At 54.8% G+C, this 19,100-nt stretch overlaps 6 protein-coding genes across 6 annotated transcripts; 2 read left to right on the top strand and 4 right to left on the bottom strand.

Annotated features, from left to right (window-relative positions):
- Window positions 1-292: 292 nt before the first annotated feature.
- MONBRDRAFT_13036 (uncharacterized protein) lies at window positions 293-1,185 on the bottom strand (the record flags this gene model as incomplete). The annotated part of the gene is made up of 3 exons (XM_001750927.1): window positions 293-379; window positions 749-907; window positions 1,021-1,185. The coding sequence occupies 3 exons, from the start codon at window positions 1,183-1,185 to the stop codon at window positions 293-295; spliced, it is 411 nt and encodes a 136-aa protein (XP_001750979.1).
- Window positions 1,186-2,597: 1,412 nt separating this feature from the next.
- MONBRDRAFT_13035 (uncharacterized protein) lies at window positions 2,598-3,356 on the bottom strand (the record flags this gene model as incomplete). The annotated part of the gene is made up of 2 exons (XM_001750926.1): window positions 2,598-2,723; window positions 2,817-3,356. 2 exons carry the CDS (start codon window positions 3,354-3,356, stop codon window positions 2,598-2,600), a joined length of 666 nt encoding a protein of 221 aa, XP_001750978.1.
- Window positions 3,357-4,921: 1,565 nt separating this feature from the next.
- MONBRDRAFT_13034 (uncharacterized protein) lies at window positions 4,922-7,049 on the bottom strand (the record flags this gene model as incomplete). The annotated part of the gene is made up of 8 exons (XM_001750925.1): window positions 4,922-5,107; window positions 5,242-5,340; window positions 5,763-5,819; window positions 5,959-6,030; window positions 6,121-6,269; window positions 6,412-6,481; window positions 6,742-6,829; window positions 6,940-7,049. The coding sequence occupies 8 exons, from the start codon at window positions 7,047-7,049 to the stop codon at window positions 4,922-4,924; spliced, it is 831 nt and encodes a 276-aa protein (XP_001750977.1).
- A 1,365-nt stretch (window positions 7,050-8,414) lies between these two features.
- Window positions 8,415-9,347, top strand: MONBRDRAFT_13033 (uncharacterized protein; the record flags this gene model as incomplete). Its single annotated transcript, XM_001750940.1, has 4 exons — window positions 8,415-8,471; window positions 8,574-8,699; window positions 8,793-9,017; window positions 9,156-9,347. 4 exons carry the CDS (start codon window positions 8,415-8,417, stop codon window positions 9,345-9,347), a joined length of 600 nt encoding a protein of 199 aa, XP_001750992.1.
- Window positions 9,348-9,784: 437 nt separating this feature from the next.
- MONBRDRAFT_13032 (uncharacterized protein) lies at window positions 9,785-16,322 on the top strand (the record flags this gene model as incomplete). The annotated part of the gene is made up of 9 exons (XM_001750939.1): window positions 9,785-9,973; window positions 10,094-10,442; window positions 10,559-11,117; window positions 11,215-11,704; window positions 11,941-12,135; window positions 12,239-12,409; window positions 12,498-14,173; window positions 14,247-16,005; window positions 16,134-16,322. 9 exons carry the CDS (start codon window positions 9,785-9,787, stop codon window positions 16,320-16,322), a joined length of 5,577 nt encoding a protein of 1,858 aa, XP_001750991.1.
- Window positions 16,323-16,553: 231 nt separating this feature from the next.
- On the bottom strand, window positions 16,554-18,522 carry MONBRDRAFT_13031 (uncharacterized protein; the record flags this gene model as incomplete). Its single annotated transcript, XM_001750924.1, has 2 exons — window positions 16,554-17,864; window positions 18,457-18,522. 2 exons carry the CDS (start codon window positions 18,520-18,522, stop codon window positions 16,554-16,556), a joined length of 1,377 nt encoding a protein of 458 aa, XP_001750976.1.
- Window positions 18,523-19,100: the final 578 nt, after the last annotated feature.

Genomic DNA, 19,100 nt, shown 5'->3' with positions numbered 1-19,100 from the left:
CAACAAATGAATTAGATCAAATCAAACAATCTCTCGTCACGAGGTTGAAGCGTGTGCTGGTGATGCCCGAACGATCCCTAAGGGGCCACGGGCACTCTAGGGGCCAAACACGCAATGGTCAAAGACGCGGCTCCAAACTTGGGGGTTAGGCTTGATTGAGGCCTTGAGATCAGCAGGAAGGTCCCATGTCTCAGGAGGCGGCAGTTCAACACCTAACAATTCATCACAAATATACACGTGTGAGGAGTTCACCTCTGCGTTCAAAGCGAGACGAAAGAGAGTGTGATCAGGTTTAGGGCAACACCGTCGAAGGCGCAGCAGTCGTACCAAGGGGTTGGGCCCCGCAGTACTGGCGATTGCCGGGCTTGTCCAAATATTGCTGCGATCACGTATACCCGTCATTGGCGACAAACAGGCATGTCATGTTGAGATGCTGCTTCGTCAGAACGCAACATATCAAGCCCTGGCTGACGCAACAACCTGATGATAATCTTCGGCATAGTAGAACGTGGGTTCGTCGAGAATTTCTGTCTTGATCGAGCCATGGCCTTGGGCAGAAATCGCTTTCTATGAGGTCGACGATACAGCGGTCACCACCAGTGCCATCAGTGAGGAAAAGAATGATTTGCCTGCCCAGAACAACCAGAAGCACGACAGCCCAGGGCCCGTGGAGGTCAAGCAAAACTCAAACACGCCATCTCTGTGACACTCAAAATACACACGGGAGGAGGCAAACAACGATAGTCACCTGGTAGGCAGCCTTGGCTGCTTCAGCTAGCACGCGCTGCTCCTCCGAATTGACGTAGAGACCGGAGCGGTATTGCGTGCCGACATCCCCACCTTGTCCGTTGCCCTGGGTCACGTCATGACTCTCCCAGAAGGCCTTCATTACGTCGACAAAGTGCAGCTGACGATTTGGGGGATGGTCAATGAAGATAGCATAAGGCAAGGGCGGCGAAGTGGCATGGGCTACGGGGCAGGTGACAGCATAGCCGCCCTTGCCGGTCTCGCTCAGCTCACCTTAGCCGGGTCCCAAACAACGAGAACGACTTCATTGTGGTTGGTGAGACCAGTGCAAACCTCCTTGTAGGTCGGGTTGGGCGTATCGCCACCGGTGTAGCCCACCGCTGTCGTATACACGCCCGGCAAGCGCTTGTGGAAGACCCGCTCCGTGCCTATGCCCATGTTTCCATCGCATGCACACACAGCCACAAGCAGACAAACGGCGATGAATACGCTTCTTTTCAACTTTTGAGGATTAGCGTTGAAGCGGGGAATCAAGAGGGCTCACTCGAACCAACCCCAAAAGCAACCAGTGCCGAGAACCAGATGTTGAAAGCCATCCGGGAAGGGTGGCTTGATGGGATTCTTGAGAATGAAGTGTTCGTTGGCGACTTTCATAGGTTCATCACGGCCCGGTAATGCCTCTTCTTTGGGCACACGCTCAGCCTTCTCGCGAAATGAGAACATGGTTCGGCGTTGCTGCGTTGGAGGCAGACTCGTAAAGGACAAAGCCGGGCTCCAAATGCCTTGGTTGACGCCAGCTTCTGGGGCAAGTACAGCACTGGCACTGGGCAGCGTTGACGTCCAGCGAAGCGCGAGAGAAGCTGCAACCAAGCAGGGCAACACGGGTCTTTGCCGGGCACAGGTACCGAGCCGATTCGCAAGAGAGGAACGCAGGCCCGCTGCCACCGTCGGTCCGAGCATACGTCCAGTGTCGAGCAAGCAAACTCTGAGACGTCTGCCCTGCGGAAAACCAAAACAAGATTGCGGTGAGAAGGCCGTTCCACGGCTTGCCAGCGCAGTCTGGTCTTTTTCCCTGACCCTTCACACACAGACACACAGACACACAGACACAAACACGCCGATGTGTGATGGACAAGACCAGGCCGCGAGCGACTGGGCGACAGGGCAACAGCGGATGGACGATCACTTGATCGCGCAAGGACTCCACCTCCAGTCGATGATTCACGAAAGAAAATGGCTGAGATACTTCTACGATAACTCTTCAATTGACGACAATATCGTTTATAAAAACAGTTGTTGAACATTTAACACGGTAAAGGAACTTCGTTAACTTTGGAAGTTACTTCATAAAGCAACAAAATAACAATGCCCCAAAATTTGGATGAAATGACTTTTTCTCACTTTGTGGAGAGATGACGACAACGCAACAAATTATGATCAGAGAGTGTGTGTGACCATTCGAACATGGTGCTATGGGAGAGAGAGAGAGAGAGAGAGAGAGAGAGAGAGAGAGAGAGAGAGAGAGAGAGAGGGAGAAGAGAGAGATGGAGTGTGTCTGTTGGGGGCTGGTTGTTGGAGGGAAAGGAGATCAGAGTCAGGGGTGGAGGCCTTTTGTACTTGGGATGGATTGAAGGTGAACCAGCTGCTCAACAACTCATGTCGGACGCTAGACGGACGGGTGCCAGCTCGGCGCATCTCAGAAGGCACCAGCACTCCGTCTCGCCTGGATCCGACTGGTCCGTCTTTATAGAGAGCGGCTGCGATGGGCAGCATGCGCAAAAGGATTCTTCCTCTTCGTGGCGAGAAGCAAAATAACATGTACAGTCGACTCATTTAAGACTTTTTGTTCCTTAGCGGTGGCGCTGGGAATTGCGTTGTGAGTTGCGGTTGGGTCCAACCTTGCGCCCGTTGACCACAGCCATGTGGTGCATCGTCTTCATCCAGTTTTTGATGAGGCGCTTGCGGCTGTCTTGATCCTATCAGATCACACGACGAGTACGCGTTACTCAAGCCCCCCCCAGCCGTGCGCTTGATGAGGCCAGTCATAATTCGGGTACAGATGAACGTACATTTTTCAAAACCTCATCCATGTATAGTACAGTGCCCGTGTGATAGCGCACAGCACTGTGATAGTGGAAAGAGGCGAATCTGCATACACAGCGCGGTTGGGTCGAAATGAGTTGAAATTTCGAGAGCTTTGCGTCCCGGACAAGGGATACAGTTGCGTCCAAGCCACAGGTCAGGCCCAGGCAGCCCAGGTGCACAGGCACATACCCCATGACGATGAGAAGAGGCACCAAGAAGGCAGGCTGGGTCAAGAAGTTAACAAAGGTGACTAGCCAACTGGGACCGCCATGGATCCATTCTTCCATTACATCCCAAGGCGAACTGGTGCCCCGGAAAGGGGTACAATCCGGGGACGGCTCAAACCACAACATCACATAGCCCACCAAGCTGGCGGACAAGAGGAGAGTCAGCATCAAAAGTTGGAGTGAAAAGGTGTCGCCACTGCGGAAGCGGTAGGTCTTGTCCTTGGCCCAGGGTTCCAGCAGGGCCAACAGCAGCAACCCCTTGATCAAAATGAGCACCATCGTGGAAAGCAAGCCCATGATGGCGCCGTAGGGCGAGAAGAATAGCATAATCCAGACCAGGGCTTGATTATACAGCAGGTCCATTGTTGACTTGCCCAGCTGGAATGTGGGTCGTCCCGTCACAGACTGCATTTTAAACGCCATCGCAGTCACGAATCCCATCTTTTCTTCTTGATTTGACGGTGCAGCGTTGGTGCCAGTGGTCTCGGGTTTGTCTTTGTCTGTAAACTTGGTCAACAGGAAGCGGCCCCCATCACCGCTGTTTTGGCGTGCATTGAACAAAGGCGCCGCCAAAAAGGCACACGAGGGAGATAAATACGAGCATGCCAAACAGGGTGGTCAGCGAGGCGCAAAGTGACTGCGGCGTGGCACCACTCGGATCGGGCTTGTCTCACGGTAGTTCTGGTATAAACGTACAAAAGTGTGCTGACAGCCATGAAAACTGTGTTGACGAGCATCAGGGCATACAGCTCCCGCCCGACGTTGGTTTCCCAGCACTATCAACCCGTCATAATCAAACATCAAAGAGGCGAAGAGCATAGAGCGCAAACACAAAATTGAACCGAGCAAGTGAGAGGGTCTGCTGAGGTTGGAAGCCGCCTGGGCATCTCATCTTGAGAGCAGAGCACAAACCGTGAATTCATCTCCATTGGACAATGTGCGGGAGGTCGATGTCTCGAAAGCCGCAGAAATGATGGAGTAAATGGCGGCAATTCGCGTTAGATATGAGCTACCAAGGGGTAGGAGAGGCAAGAAACAAGCCAGGCGGTGAGAGCATGAGTACCGTTCAAATATGTGACAAGCTTTTGGGCGCACCCCGAAAGAAGACAAACACCAAGCAGAAATGCAGAAGCAAGCTGACACCATGCCTACCGAAAAATCAGCAGCTTCATCTTGATGGCTGGGTGATAATACTCAAAGTCACCCAAAAACTGCGTGATACAAATGGCAGACGCGCAACTGAGATCCGCACGGCATACTTGAGGATCTCAATCAAATACGTACGAAAAACGCATTGGGCAGCAGTGATGCTCCGGCAGAGGCCGTCAAGGGCGTGGCCAGCTGACCCCAAAAGCTGGTCGAGTTGCGATAGTACTATGACGCGCCAACGGCAGTAATCGTCAACAGCAGCGACACGCAATCGCAGCCACGAGGATAGCCTTGCAGGGCACATACATCAGCCATGTAGACCAGGAGGTAAGCAAAGCCTCCGATCAGGCCGAGCAGAAAGGTGAATATTCCCAGACGGGATAGAAACAAGTTGATAATCTGGCCCACAGTTTGCTCTTCCGACTTTTGCGCCAGCGCCTCTTCGCGGCGGCGCTCCGACAGCATTTCCTGACCAAGGGGGAGCCAGCCGTGATGCGCAGTCAGAGCCGAGGTTTGGATCCTGTGAGCAAGCGAGTCCGATTGGTTGGGGGGCGAGACGAACCGTAAATTTGGTGCGGATGAGTTCGCGCTGGCCCTTGGCGCTTTCCACCACTGAAATGTTATGATCCCACGACGAGAAGAGCACCACTAAAGAGATAATTTTTTTTGGACATTGAATCATGAGCCCCAGTCGCGAATGCATAAATCATGCCTCAAAAGCAAAAGTCAAAGATTGCCACGCGAAACGTACAGCTGTATTGGTACACGTTGGTTTCTTGAAGATCAAACGCAGACTCCACCTGTTGATTGCGCATGTTCATGACCAGGAGCAGGGCTGAGAAGAGGTAGCTGCCGAGAACCATCAGCATGTAGACCAAAGGCATGCGCCAAGGTGTGCCCTGGAGACCGATGGTGGTGAGTGTTGACGGCGCACAGCAGAGCCGTTGTAACGCAGGTCACACGAGACCCGGATCAGCATGATGGAAAAGGCAGAACACAATATGAAGATGAAAAAAGTTATGCAGATGCGTACCGAGTAGCGGAGAGTCTCGTCCGTGTAGGCGCCAATGTAGAGCGTGGTATTGAGAAAGTAGTTGTCGCCAGTGAAGATGTCCTCGGCCGAGAATGGCAGCTAGGGATCGTTGGAGCGCCGGTGAGACAGCTGACAGCATACCAGAGGCAAGGTGGGGCAACGCACGCACCATGGGTGGCAGGCCGTCAATGACTTGTGGAATGATGAGGAAAAAAAGGGCGAGCAGACCGAGAACCAGGTTCAGGCCAAGCGTCCAACGGGCCAGCAAAAAGAATTCAAAGATGGTATTGCCAAATCGACTCTCGATGGATCGGAACCATCCTTCAAAGGGCTTGAAGAGCGCAACGGTATTTCGCGAGTCGGTTTTGAAGAGATTCCACCACAGCCGGATGCGAATGTGTATGCTCTGTGCTCAAATTCATCGATGCATGGCACAAGACGTTGAACAGCGGCGAGAGCAGGGGGTGAGATTGCTCTGGTCCAATACAACAAGGCACAGTGATGCCGGGTGTTGGCCACACCTGCCAAGTCCCGGGGTTGGAGCGCAAAAGGCGGTACATTTCTTGCCGAGATTGCTCCTGATGGGGAAAGACGACAACAGGATCAGGCCATGCATGAAATGAGTTCTTGTAACACGAACCAAAAGACGCAGTGGAATCCCGAGGTCCAGTATGGTCCCACGATCCATGATAGCATGTGCGATGGGTGCTTTCTTACGGCCAGCTTGAGCTGTTTGAAGCGGGCCTGACGTTCACGAGAGCTCGCCTCATCCACGTGATCTCGACCCGTCTGTGCCACATGGTGCACGATGGGTCATGAGCAGAGTAGCACCAGGGGAACGAGGAAAACTGTGCCAGAAGACAGGCGGAAGAGACATACTGCACGAAAGGCACGGTATAAGCGTTGCTTGTTGTTGCTGTACTGGTTGAACACGTCCTGGGCGCGCTTGGGAAAGTTGAGACAGCATTCGTTGACGCCGTTGCGATGCAACTGACCCGGGCAGTACCACTCGTAATCTGCCACGAGAGCTGAGGAGATTGGTTAAGATTCACTGATCAGAAACGAAGACGCTCTGTGCGCGCGCGCGCGTGTGTGTGTGTAAAGACAAAAAGAGGGACTCAAGCAGGCGTGATATGGAGAAAGTTATCGACGCCTTGAAGCGAGGCACACCTGCAGCGATGGGGTCCCGGGCAGAGCGGTGAAGGGTGTCATCGTCAAAGGTCTGTCGCCGAGCCAGCGTCTACCGTGCAGCGGTCCGACTCGAGTCAGCAAGATTCGGAAAAAACCACAAACAAAGCTTGCACCAAAAAAAAATGCGTTGCGCAAAAGAAGGATGAGTCAAAGTAAAGGAAAAAAAAAAAGGGCTCGAACTGCTTTTGAACCTTGGTGAGGGTGCCATCGTGTTGGACCTGTGGGCAAGAAAATGAGTCGGGTGCAACCCGTTTCGAGATGCGAGTGGAAATGAGCGTGTGGCAAAGTGATCATGACCATTAGACGTACAGCCGATTGCACGGGATTTTGGAGCTCGTGCATGCGGTCGTGAATGTTGTTCAGGACAGGTCTCTCCACTTCGTTCACAATCGCTTGGCTGAGAGGACGGCGTACAGGGGTGGGGTGGCAAATGAGATCCGATCGCGGAAGGATACGCAAGCAAACAGGGTCGATTGGCTATGGGGAGGGTCGGCAGCTGACACGTACATCATGCGCACACGTTCACGTCGGCGCAGCTCATGGAGCTTTGAGCCATCGCCAGAAGCACCCTTGTTCTTTTTGCGTTTGCGTCGACCTTGATTGCGCTTGCGCGCCATGGTTTCATCAAAGGCAGTCGCAAGCATGGCAGCATGCAGGCCCATATTGTTTTGGGGTGGCTTGGGTCGCGCTGCAGCAATGTGGGCCAAGGCTGGACGAGCGGACGAGGCCACCTCGGATGCGGGTGGCTGTCGGGTCGCCGTCGGGTGGGTGATGTGAATGGACAAGTTGCACGGTGAATATCAATAAACACATGGGAGACAGATGGCGCGCGCAAGCATTCGGCTACCTTGGCGTTGAATTGGTCTTGCGCATTGAGGTTGAGTTCATAGACGCCTTGTTCAGCCGGCTGCTCGACTTCGAGGAGGTTGCCTAGGTACAACAGGGATAGGCTTTAATCTAACCCCAAGAGCATTGACGCAGCCTGCATGCAGATGCGTACCTGAAGCTGAGATGGGCTGTGCCCGGTTCGACGATGCTGCGTCCAGAGTTGAAGGCGGCAAGCGAGATTGGGAAAAAGACGAGCGTTGAGGTTGAGAAAGAAAAGAAAAAGAGAGCGGCGGGGGCACGGGCAGCTTGAGCGAGTGTCTGTGGGGTCGACGTACATTTCGGACCCGGAAGCGGCGAGCCTTCCATGGTTGTGGGCTCGTTGTGCGGGACCAGGCTGGTCATTGGGGGACCGGTTCGAGTTGAGGGGCCCCGTCGCAGGGTTTCCTCGTCGGAATCTGTCCTATTGGTGCCAGAACACGGCACAGCGACATGGAAGAAGAGCAGGATAAGGATCCAGTCAGCGCAGGGCCAAGGGGGTGGCGCACATGAAGCGTTGTGCCGAGTGAGGGGGCCTGTGCCTACGGCTTGTTTGGACGTACATGTTGCTACTCTGAGGGGAAAAAGACCAGGGCGATTGGAGGTCAAAAACACGCCCTTGCTTGACGCGGGTCTGCCGGGGCACGAAGCCGTCTGTGGTTGGCGGCGGAAAGCGCCACCCGGCTTTGAAGCAGCACTGCCCGAGGACTTCAGCTGGGGTGTTGATGATCTGATGAACCACGACAGGCGACAAAGAGAGAGAGAGAGAGAGAGAGAGAGAGAGAGTTTGAGAGAGAGAGAGAGAGAGGCGGCGTCGCCAAATTGATGCAGTCAAACATCAAAATTCAAGGGGATTGGCGATGCAAGCAGACGCCCAGTGACTGAAGATCAAGCCAAACCAGAGACTGTAGTAGTAGCTGTCTTTTCCTTTTTTTGAATGATGTTTGCCTGCCCGCCCCTTAATGTCAGAATCCTTCACCTGCGAAAAATTGTATAGTTGAGAGCCGCCTTTTCATGCCACATGCATAGCGAATTGTACAAACGTCACCCCTTTTGTCAGCATTTTGAGAGAGAGCGGCGCCATTTTTGAGACGAGAGGGAGGGTCATGGCTGCCAAGATGGCCAAGACCACGGCTGCCATCACCTTTGTGACGGGGAATGCCAAGAAGCTGCAGGTAGAGAGACAGCGTGCTAGATGCTGTGTGTCATGCAACGGTTGCTCGGGGTTCCAGTGTGCTTCACGGTGATGGCCGTGTTTTTTTTTTTTTGGCGCATAGGAGGTGCAACAGATTTTGGGGCAGGGCTTCCCCTTTGAGTTGACCAATCGCAAGATTGACTTGCCCGAGTTGCAGGGCGAGCCGGAGGATATTTCCCGCGAAAAGTGCCGCTTGGCTGCCGCCGAGGTACGCGGCAACGTCAATGGTTTTAGCGAAAAGTTGATCCTGACACTTTCCTTGTCTGCGTGCGCGTCTTGACCTTTGACTACCATGTCATAGGTGAAGGGTCCCGTGATGGTGGAGGACACCTCGCTCTGCTTCAACGCCCTTCACGGTTTGCCCGGCCCTTACATCAAGTGGTTTCTCGACAAGACGGGGCATGTCGGGCTGAACAACCTGCTGGCTGCCTACCCTGACAAATCGGCTTATGCCCAATGCATCTTTGCTTTCACCACCGGACCTGGTGCTGAGATTCAGACCTTTGTCGGCCGCACTGAGGGCAAGGTACGATTGTGCCAACTGGCACTTCCAAACTCAACTTTGCATGTGCATGCAAATGTCTGCTTGCGCACCCCAGGACACCTTGGCTCCTCTCTGTATTCACTGTCTTGTCAATCGCTCCGTTACTCCTGTGCCTTTCAGATTGTGCCGGCACGGGGCCCCACCGACTTTGGATGGGATCCCGTCTTCCAGCCCGACGGGTTTGAAGAAACCTACGCAGAGATGGACAAGACCATCAAGAACAGCATCTCCCACCGTGGTCGCAGCTTGAGTGCTTTGTGCGCGTACTTTGACACTCACAAGGCCGAGCTCGAGAAGCAACTGGCAGCTTAGAACGAACAAAAAAAAGAAGATGAAAATGGAAGCATACCAATCTTCAATTTTGCTTGCCCTCTGCCATGCCCTGCCGTTTAATCGGCCTCCACCACCACAGCCACACAGCCCCCCCCACACCCGCACATCGCCGCCCCGATGTGGCCAAGAAATCGCATCTACCAACCCCCCAGAAAAGCTGACATTTCCACTTTTGCTGACATCGATCCGCAATTTACTAAAAGAATAGAGCGATTTATTCATCTTCATTTATATTCCGTATCCAAGTCTTCTAAATATAGGGCGTTTGATACTTCGGCGGGAAAATTTGAAAACACAAGTTTCTGGATCGATTTTGAGCTTTGGATGGTATTTTCGCTCGCTCGTCCGGCAACGTCTCATGCGCACGTAGCGTCGGCCGGCATCGCTCGTCGTCGTGTTCGAGTCGAACCTGCGCCATGGCGACGGTTCCACGCGCCACGTGGGCATCGTCCCCCTTGCGCACCATCAATGGTGCTGAGCCCAAGACACCAACACAAGGCTTAAAGGCCAAAGATCAGGTCGTGGCCTCACCGCCCACAGCTCGCGACACCGTCCTCTTGATCCTCACGGAAACTCAGTGCCCCGAAGCCGTCGACTTTGGCAAGGTAATGCATACTTTCTTCTGTGAAACACACTGTTTGTCTCCATCCTCAATTTGCTTTGGGCTTCTTCAGAAGCAGCAGCCATGTTCGAACGCCTCATGCCCCCCTCGGCCTTTTTCGCAGGTCAACATGGGGGAGCAGGCTTGTGCAGTCTTGCGTGTTGAAAATCCCAGCTTTGCCGGCGTCACCGTCTCCGTGGACCGAATGACTGCCAACAAGGGTCTTAGTTTGAGCTGGCCTGAGCTCAACAACGCGTACGTTGGCCTTGATTACACCTCTCGTAATTTAATCATCACCGCTTTTCGATGCTTGGTTCTCAACGCTCGGGCTGCGAACGACTGCTACAGGGATGATGGGTGCGAGAAAGTCTTTTTCATCGGCCCACGCGATGCCGTCGACGTGGAAATCTCCTGGCAGACGCCCAGCATGTCCTCATCCCAGGCCATGCGAGCTGTCATTAATCTCTCCTCGGGTAGGCCCCCGGGTCGCTCGTGGTGACAGCCCCTGCACACCAACCCGCGCATCCTTGTTGAGGACCGCTCTCACTCATTGACATGTGCACCACGCATTTTTGCCCCTCTTGTGTAGAGGGACGTCGCTATCAGATCAAGACAACGGGCATTGCTTTTGTGCCTAGCCCCAAGAAGTCTTACAAGGCTCGGCCCGTTCCCAAGTCGCACGCGCAGGGCTTTCGAATTCAAAAGCCCCGCACCTCGTCACCCCAGCCACGACTGAGCATCAGTCCACAGACAGGCCGAATCAAAAACAAACTGGCACTAAATGAAATTCGTCGCAAGGTGAGCAACGCATGCTCATGCTTCTACGATACGGCCGTTCGTCTCATGCACCCTGCCGGCCGTCCACAGAACAAAGATCAGCAGGAAAAGCTGGCCAAAGAAAACGAGGCCCCCATTCCCGCTGCCAAGTCGTTCTTGCGGGCTAAATCCCGTGCCTCAATTCGCCGTCTCAAGTCTGGTGCCAGCACTGAAGCTGACAAGCCTGCAGTCGGCGTGGCCATGCGATCGCTCTCGCTCAAGCGTGCTGCAAAACCGAGCGATCAACCCAAACCCGCCCACAACGTTTTTGCCGCTGTAAACATGTATCACGATGACGACTGGGCCACGAAGCAGACTGCCGGCTTTACTCGGTGGGTCGCCACATCTTGACTGTTTTACACCTTCATTGCACACCCAAAAACGCTGTATGCACCCGTCACTCACCAGCCTACTTGACGTGATGTCCAGGTGGTTAAACCATATCTTTGCTGGCGATGACGAGCTGCTGCCCTCTTCTGAACGGCGCCGGCGCTGGCTGCAACACCAGGGTCGAGCCATGGCGCACTTCACTTCGGCACCGGTGCAAGACGTCCTGCAGCGTGTCAACGGTGAAATCGAGTCGGGACACATTGCCATCCGTGAGGATCGAGCCCCATGGGCCGATGTGGGTCTACGCGAATCCATCATTGGTGCCCTGCTCTCTTTCTCCAACTCGTATCTGCAACTTGGTATCGAAACCGTCTTCGGCGTTTCCCTGGCCCCCTTTGCCCGAGACGACGATGATGGACAACGTCGTATGCTTGCCAGCTTTTTGGCTAACCGACTTCTCTTCAGCCCTGAGCTTGCCGCACAACATGCTCATCCCGCGGTGCCTGGATCCTACACCGCGGAATTCGAACCCCAACTCAAACAATACACGCTCAAGCGTTACCTGGCGCTGATCTTCTTTTTGGATCAGGTGATTCATGGGTGTTCCACTCCTGTTATATGCAGCTGGCACTGTGCCATCAAACCTGTGCTTGCTTGCTTGTTTGCTTGCTTGTTTGTGTGTCCCGTTCAGACGTGCCGCTAAGCACAGATGGCCATGTAAAAGCTGCATATTTATTGCATGTCTGTTCATGAGCACTTGCTTCTCATCAACTCATTTCCGCTGTCATACCTGCTTGGATTTTGATTGATGTCGGGTTTGTGTAGATCAAGAGTGCTCAGCTGCTGGGTCCTGAATGTTTGATGTTTGCCAAGGGAAGCGAAGTGAAGGCGACCAACGAGTTTTTGGTCCTGCTTTCGCGGGAGTTGCTCAAAGGAGAGGGTGACGTTGTCAAGCATCTCAGCTATCTCGGCTATGTCGTTCAATCTCGCCAGACGTACCTGGATGAGTACAATTTTCAGGTAAATGCTTAAACCCACGCCCTCAGAGTTTGTCTTCCAAGCCCGCCATTACGACTCACTCACAACGTGTTATGCCGGTTGACCTGGGTTTGGTTCCAAACAGGTGACTAATCTAGCTGAGGACCTGCGTGATGGTGTGCGCTTGGCCCACCTGTGTGAGCTGTTGCTTGCACAGCGCGATGGGACAAGTGACCTTATGTCCAACTTACGCACGCCAGCCATCAGTCGTCTCCAGAAGGTCCATAACGTCAAAGCCGTCTTTGAGACGCTCAAGGTACGGCCCAAGGCTTCATCCCGCGGTGCACCCCAGCTCTCATTACCTTTTCTTATGCTGAACATTTTGCCACCTTTTCTGCTTGCAGCGCCACGGCTGTCTTCTTCTTGAATCTACCATCAACCCAGTTGTGGCTGGGCATCGTGAGCAGACCCTCAATGTGCTTTGGCGCATCCTTCTGCATTTCAAAATTCACGACATTGTGGACACGGAGCGATTGACTCAAGAGATTGCCCAACTCAAGCGTGATCCTAGTTACCGCCAGCTTGATGAGCAGCGTCGTGTCTCACAGGGAGAGATGTACGTCAATTCACCACACCTGACTCTTCTTCTGCAGTGGGCTCGCCTGGTGACACTGCGCTATGAGGTTCCTGTGAGCAACTTTGCTAGCTCTTTTTCCGATGGGCGTGTGCTCTGCGCATTGATTCATCACTACCACCCCGAGTTGTTGGCCATGGAGGACGTGGAGTTTGAAACGACCTTGACGGTGCAGGAGGCCGCCACAACTTACGACAACGATCATGCTGTCCTGGAAGAAGGTGCACACGGATTTGCTGCCGCTTACAGCCCGGGGACCAACACGCTCGGCGGCCGCACTCGCCAACAATTGCTGGCCAATGAACGACACAATTTCAAGCTGCTCAGTCAGGCCATTAAAGCCATGGGTGGTGTGCCTCTTCTTGCGCGCTCCAGTGAATTGAGCGGGACGCTGCCCGATGAGAAGGTCGTCATTGCTTACGTGGCCTACTTGGCCAAGCGTCTGCTCGACATTAGCGTGGAAGCGCGTGCAGCGCTTGTTATCCAGCGCTGGTGGCACGCCCTGGTTCGCAGCCGTACAGCCGCTCGTCAGGCGGCACACGCCAAGGCCTGTGATCATGCAATTAGTGAACATCAAAAGCGACAATACACAGCCGCTTCGCGCATCCAAGCTGTGGTACTCGGGTGGGCCGCGCGCCAGGAGATGCAACGCCGCCATCAAGCAACGACTCAGATTGCCACTTGGTGGCGAGCTCATATTCAGCGCCGACACTTTCAGCAGTTGCGTGCCGCTACTATCGTGCTTCAAAGCAATATTCGCTGCATGCTCGCCGCTCGTCGCTTTTCCACAGTACGGCATGGCATCCAACGCCTTCAAGCCGTCCTTCGTGCTCGTGCGGCCACTTGTGCCTGGCACAAGACGCGAACTGGCGTACTCCACATTCAAAACTTCATGCGAGGTGCCTTGTCCCGACAGCAGTTTGCATTGGCTTGTGCCCAGCGAGAATCAGCGGCTATGGCACTGCAGTCACGCTGGAAAGCCATTTTGCTGGGACGTTCAGCTCGGCAAACATTTTTGAAGCAGCGTGCAGCTGCCAGGACTCTGCAGCAGGCCGTGCGTACGTGGCTGTGGCGTCGAAAAGAGCAGGTGGCAGCACTGGAAGCTAACAGGAACACAATTGCAGCCACTCGCATCGCTGCTTGGTGGCGTATGAATCACGCCCAGCGCAAGTACCAGACTGCGCGAACTTCTGCAGTTGTGCTGCAGGCTGCTTGGCGTGGCACGCTGGCTCGCGCCAGCCTTGCTAACAAACACGAGGCAGCCGTGCGACTTCAGGCCATTGTACGCATGTTTTTGGCTCGCCAGCACGTCCTCGGCATGCACCAAGCTGCGGTGTGCTTGCAGCGTGTGATGCGAGGTTGGCACGCGCGACAAACCATCATGGCTCTCAAAAGGCAAGAGATGCACGCTCGCTCGGCGTTTGATAGCGTGATCATCGAGCTGAAGTCTGTATTGCATCAACGTGAGGCAGCACGAGCTTCCCAATTGGCGGAGTTTACAGCCGCATGCTGCTTGCAGCGTGCCTTCAAACAATGGATTTTTCGTGAGAGAGCGCGCCAAGCTCGTGCAAAGTTATGGCAGCAGCAAACGCGCGCAGTGGTGGTGCTTCAGTCAGCGTATCGTGCAGTGGTGGCTCAACGACGAGTCCAGGCTCTTCGACAGGCGCGTGCTGCCATCGTACTCCAGTCTCAAGTTCGTATGTTTTTGGCTCGCAAGCAGTACCTTCAGTCGCTTAGCCACTGCTGCTGAAGCACAGAAGCAGCAGACGATGGCGTCGCTGACGATTCAGCGCGTCGTGCGGGGCTTTATGGCTCGTCGTCAGACCCAGCGCTTGCGTGTGGAGCGCCAGCAGCAGACGATGGCGTCGCTGACGATTCAGCGCGTCGTGCGGGGCTTTATGGCTCGTCGTCAGACCCAGCGCTTGCGTGTGAAGCGCCAGCAGCAGACGATGGCGTCGCTGACGATTCAGCGCGTCGTGCGGGGCTTTATGGCTCGTCGTCAGACCCAGCGCTTGCGTGTGAAGCGCCAGCAGCAGACGATGGCGTCGCTGACGATTCAGCGAGTCGTGCGGGGCTTTATGGCTCGTCGCCAGACCCAGCGCTTGCGTGTGAAGCGCCAGCAGCAGACGATGGCGTCGCTGACGATTCAGCGAGTCGTGCGGGGCTTTATGGCTCGTCGTCAGACCCAGCGCTTGCGTGTGAAGCGCCAGCAGCAGACGATGGCGTCGCTGACGATTCAGCGCGTCGTGCGGGGCTTTATGGCTCGTCGCCAGACCCAGCGCCTAAGGGTTCAACATGTTGCTGCAACGAAAATCAATGCACTGGTTCGTGGCTTCATGGCACGTTGCCATGCGCGAGAGTTGCGCGACACCCTGGAACGTCAGCGTGTGGCTGCTGTGTGCCTGCAAGCCGCCTATCGTGGCTGGCATGCACGCGCGCTCATGCGTCGCCGTCGTCAGGAGGTTGCAGCTGCCACCAAACTGGTTGCCGTGTGGCGTGGCATGTTAGCACGACGTGCGTATCGTGCTGAGTTGGCCGCTCGAGCCTATGCCCGCAACGCTGAGCTAGTGTGCCGTGCCCAGGCAGTAGTGCGGGGATGGCTCGCTCGGCGCCATCTTGTTCGGCAAAAAGCGGCTGCCATTACTATTCAGCGGGCTTTCCGAGAACGACGCGAGGCTTTGCAAATCCTTCGTCAAAGCCGTGCAGCCACCTCCATCCAGGCCAGCTGGCGTGCTTATCAGACGCGTAAAACCATGAGCCGCAAGCTCAAGGAAATTGCCAAGCGCGTGCGCTATCTCGCCGCAAACACCGAGGAGTGCATGAAGCTCGGCAACCGAGCTCGTAGTGCCCTTGAAATTTTGTTGACTCATCAAAAGCTGACATTTGTGCTCAAGGCCGTAAAAACGCTATGCATCGTGACCAAGCTCTCGCCAGAGTGTTGCCTGCAATTGGTGGAGCAAGATGATGCCGTGCGTATTTTGATGGAGCTCGTCAATGCTTGCAATCGTAGCAAGCCCCACATGGTCCTGTTGGAGTACACTTTGGCCATCTTCCAACACTTGTTTCAACATGCCTCAACACGAAGTGCAACTTTTACAACCACAGAGAGCATGGTGGTACTTGTCGAGTTGCTGCAGATGTATCGCGACAAGGACAGCATTTTCTTTCCTGCCTGCGATCTTTTGCTCTCCTGCTGTCAGGATGCCACACGTTGTGCTTTGTTGAAGCAGAATGCCCCCGCTGTCGCGCGCTTTAACGGTATTGTGCGCTTGCTTGAGGTGCGTTTGCTCTTGGGAACGCTTTCGCTCGCAGCTTTATGTGTTGATTCAACTCAGGCTGCATTGCTACGGGCTTGTGCTCATCTTTGCATTTGCCTTTGAATCCGGTTTGATTTTGTTCTGCTTAGCGCAAGGCCCAGGTAGCTCAAAAGAGTCGACGGGGGCCCGTTGCACCTGCTGCTGCGGCTGCCCATGACAACCTGCTGCTCACACTCAAGGTATGGCTGGTATTGTTCAGGCGCCCTGCCGGATTTGTCTTGATGCTTAGATCACAGTCTCACTTTGGCTATGGTCCGTGGTCTTGCCATCATGCATAGAAGAGCAAGGAAGTCTTAGCTTTGTTGGAGAAGGCCTGAGGTCATAGGAAATGCATGCCTAGGCCACGTTTGTGCAGAAAGAAGAGCAAGTGACGTGATAAGACAAGAAATGTTTTAAAAAGAAGAGTGCCTCGGCTTTGGAGTCGGCATGGTGGCTTTTCAAATGAATTGCATGGTGAAGTTTCAAGTGTGGCGACTTGGTGTATAGTGGGCAAGCGAAACTGTTCCCGGTCATGGCTGCTGGCTCCATGGTCGGCCGTGCGGCGACGGAGCTTGTGGAGGATAAGCTTGTGGAGGATGGGCTTGTGAAGGATAAGCTTGTGAAGGATAAGCTTGTGGAGGATAGGCTTGTGGAGGATAAGCTTGTGGAGAATGGGCTTGTGAAGGGTGGGCTTGTGGAGGATAAGCTTGTGGAGGATTGTAGGGATAAGCCTGTGGAGGATCGTGGGGATGGGTCTGTGGAGGATTGTAGGGATAGGCCTGTGGAGGATAGGCCTGCGGAGTATGGGCTTGAGGAGGATACGAGTGGTCAGCTGGGGCGTTATCAAACGGTCGGTCGAGCGACTGCGCAGGGGGTCTGGATGGAACGGGACCAGGGCCATGGTACTGATGGTGATGCACGGGCGCGTGGGGCGGGATGTAACCATGGGTGTGATTTGAAGCCAAGGGACTATACCCCTCGGGCGGCAGCGGCATGGCTGACGTGGTGGTGTTGGGCATGGGCGGGGGGTAGTGATGTTGATTTGCGCTCTGAGTGAGGGGTGTTGCGTATGAGGGAGGCCCTGCTGGTCGTGGGTTGCTGTTGGCGGGAAAGGTTGGTCGACTGGCGTGAGCGAGTGGAGCTTCTTGGGGATTGTGCGACATGAAGCGAAGAACGTGGCCAAGGTCATCGGCTGATGCGCTGATGGCCAAGTTTGCCTTCTGCTGGAGCGGGTTGGATTCCGAGCGAATGGCACCATCCTGGTCCGGGGGCAGATTATCGACTCGGGCGTACGTCAGGAGGATGGGCTGATAGTGCCTGCTCTCGATGAAGGACTTGACTTCAGGCCAAAAACCCAGGTGTTGGGTACGATGGTCATCACAGAGCCACCAGACATCCTGTTTGCCACGAACGATGGCCAAGTGGTGGGAGCTCCCATAGACCAACAGGCCCGTAAGTTCGTAGGCGATGGGCTGTGTAGCTGTGCCACCAAGCTCGACGTGGTCAAAGAGGTCGCTAGGATAGAGACGAAAGTCTATGCTGCTCAGCAGCAGGTCCAGGTCTTGAGAGGAAGCGGCGGCTTCGGACCAGGTAAGAGCAAGGTTGAGAAATGGAGGGGCGGCGCGAAGTGTCGTCGCTTGATGGCGTCTGGAAGGGGAAGCTGTACAATGCGTATAGCCGCAGGCTAAGTGACCATCTTGGATCATGCTACGTTTGAGTGCCACTCCAAAGCGCCGTGTACGGTCCTGCCGAAATTCATCCATGACGCTGGCAGCCAATACTGTCAGCATTCCGGCATGATAGGGCGTGGGGCTGGACTGTGCGCCGCACGGGCAAACCACCTGGGGCAAGGTCAAGCGGGGAGACACAAGAGTTAGCTGCGAGGCACATCACGCGACAAGGGCTGGAGGGTCGAGAGCGTCGGGACAAATACACGCCTTGGTAGCAAGGGAGAAGCCAAAGCAAGCGTGGGCTGGGCAGTTGGCTAGGGCGCAGGCAGGTAGTTGGGAGAGGCGAAGTTTGTCTTGTCGGCTACTAGTGGGAAGAGCGTCTCCCGTGGCGGCGAGGTGAATGTGGACAAAGGTCGCGTCTAGGGCATCGGCTGCATCGTCGGTGGTGTTGAGCTGAAAGCGATGGACGTGGGCATATGACATGGCGAGCGCGCGGCGCAGGCGACTGGTGGACGCCGGGACCGGTTCATCGCTATCAAGACAGGCAGCAGCGGCATCCATGCCCTCGAACACATCGCGGAGCGCGCACAGAACGCATGCCTTGGCCCGCACGGTAGAACCACAGCGGTGTGGGGCTGCAGCAATGGCCGATCTAAACGGTGTCAGGGCATACAAGAGCTGCGTGCAATACAAGTGCAGTGAGAGTGTCAACACAGAAGCTGTGAGTGGCAAAAGACTCTATGGGTGTGCGGTCGCGCAGTACCTGAACCATGGCGTTGACATAACAGCTCTGGCTACCAGCCAGGTTGTCCAAGCCGACCCGGGACATGGCGGCCCTCGTCGACACCCGAAGATGTCAAAGCCGAATGGGTTCCACCACCAACCAGCACCAAAAGTCCAGCCGCACGTCTCTTCACCGCCAACAGCATGTGTCCAGCACCTAAAATTTAGCCGCACGTTCCTTCATCCACAGCACCAGCAGCAGTAGTAGTGTAGGAGCAGTAGCAGCAGTGGTAGTGGTAGTAGTAGTGTAGTAGTAGCAGCAGCAGTGGTAGTAGTGTAGTAGCAGCAGCAGCAGTGGTAGTAGTAGGTAGCACCGGCACCAGCAGCAGCAGCAGCAGCAGTAGTAGTAGTAGTAGTGTAGTAGTAGCAGCAGCAGTAGTAGTGTAGGAGCACCAGCAGCAGTAGTAGTAGTGTAGTAGTAGCAGCAGCAGTGGTAGTAGTGTAGTAGCAGCAGCAGCAATGGTAGTAGTAGGCAGCACCGGCAGCAGCAGCAGCAGCAGCAGCAGCAGCAGTAGCTCGTGTATCGTTCACGACATCATCACATCAACTCCTCTCTTGATGCTGAGATACAAAAGTGATGACAATTTACTCTCTCTGCTTATGCCTTTCCTTTCTCTCTAACCG

Source organism: Monosiga brevicollis, genomic scaffold (assembly GCF_000002865.3).
Source record: "Monosiga brevicollis MX1 MONBRscaffold_53 genomic scaffold, whole genome shotgun sequence".
Lineage (NCBI taxonomy): Eukaryota > Choanoflagellata > Craspedida > Salpingoecidae > Monosiga > Monosiga brevicollis.
Note: the sequence above shows the minus strand (reverse complement) of the source record. Positions and strands in the feature narration are given on the sequence as shown.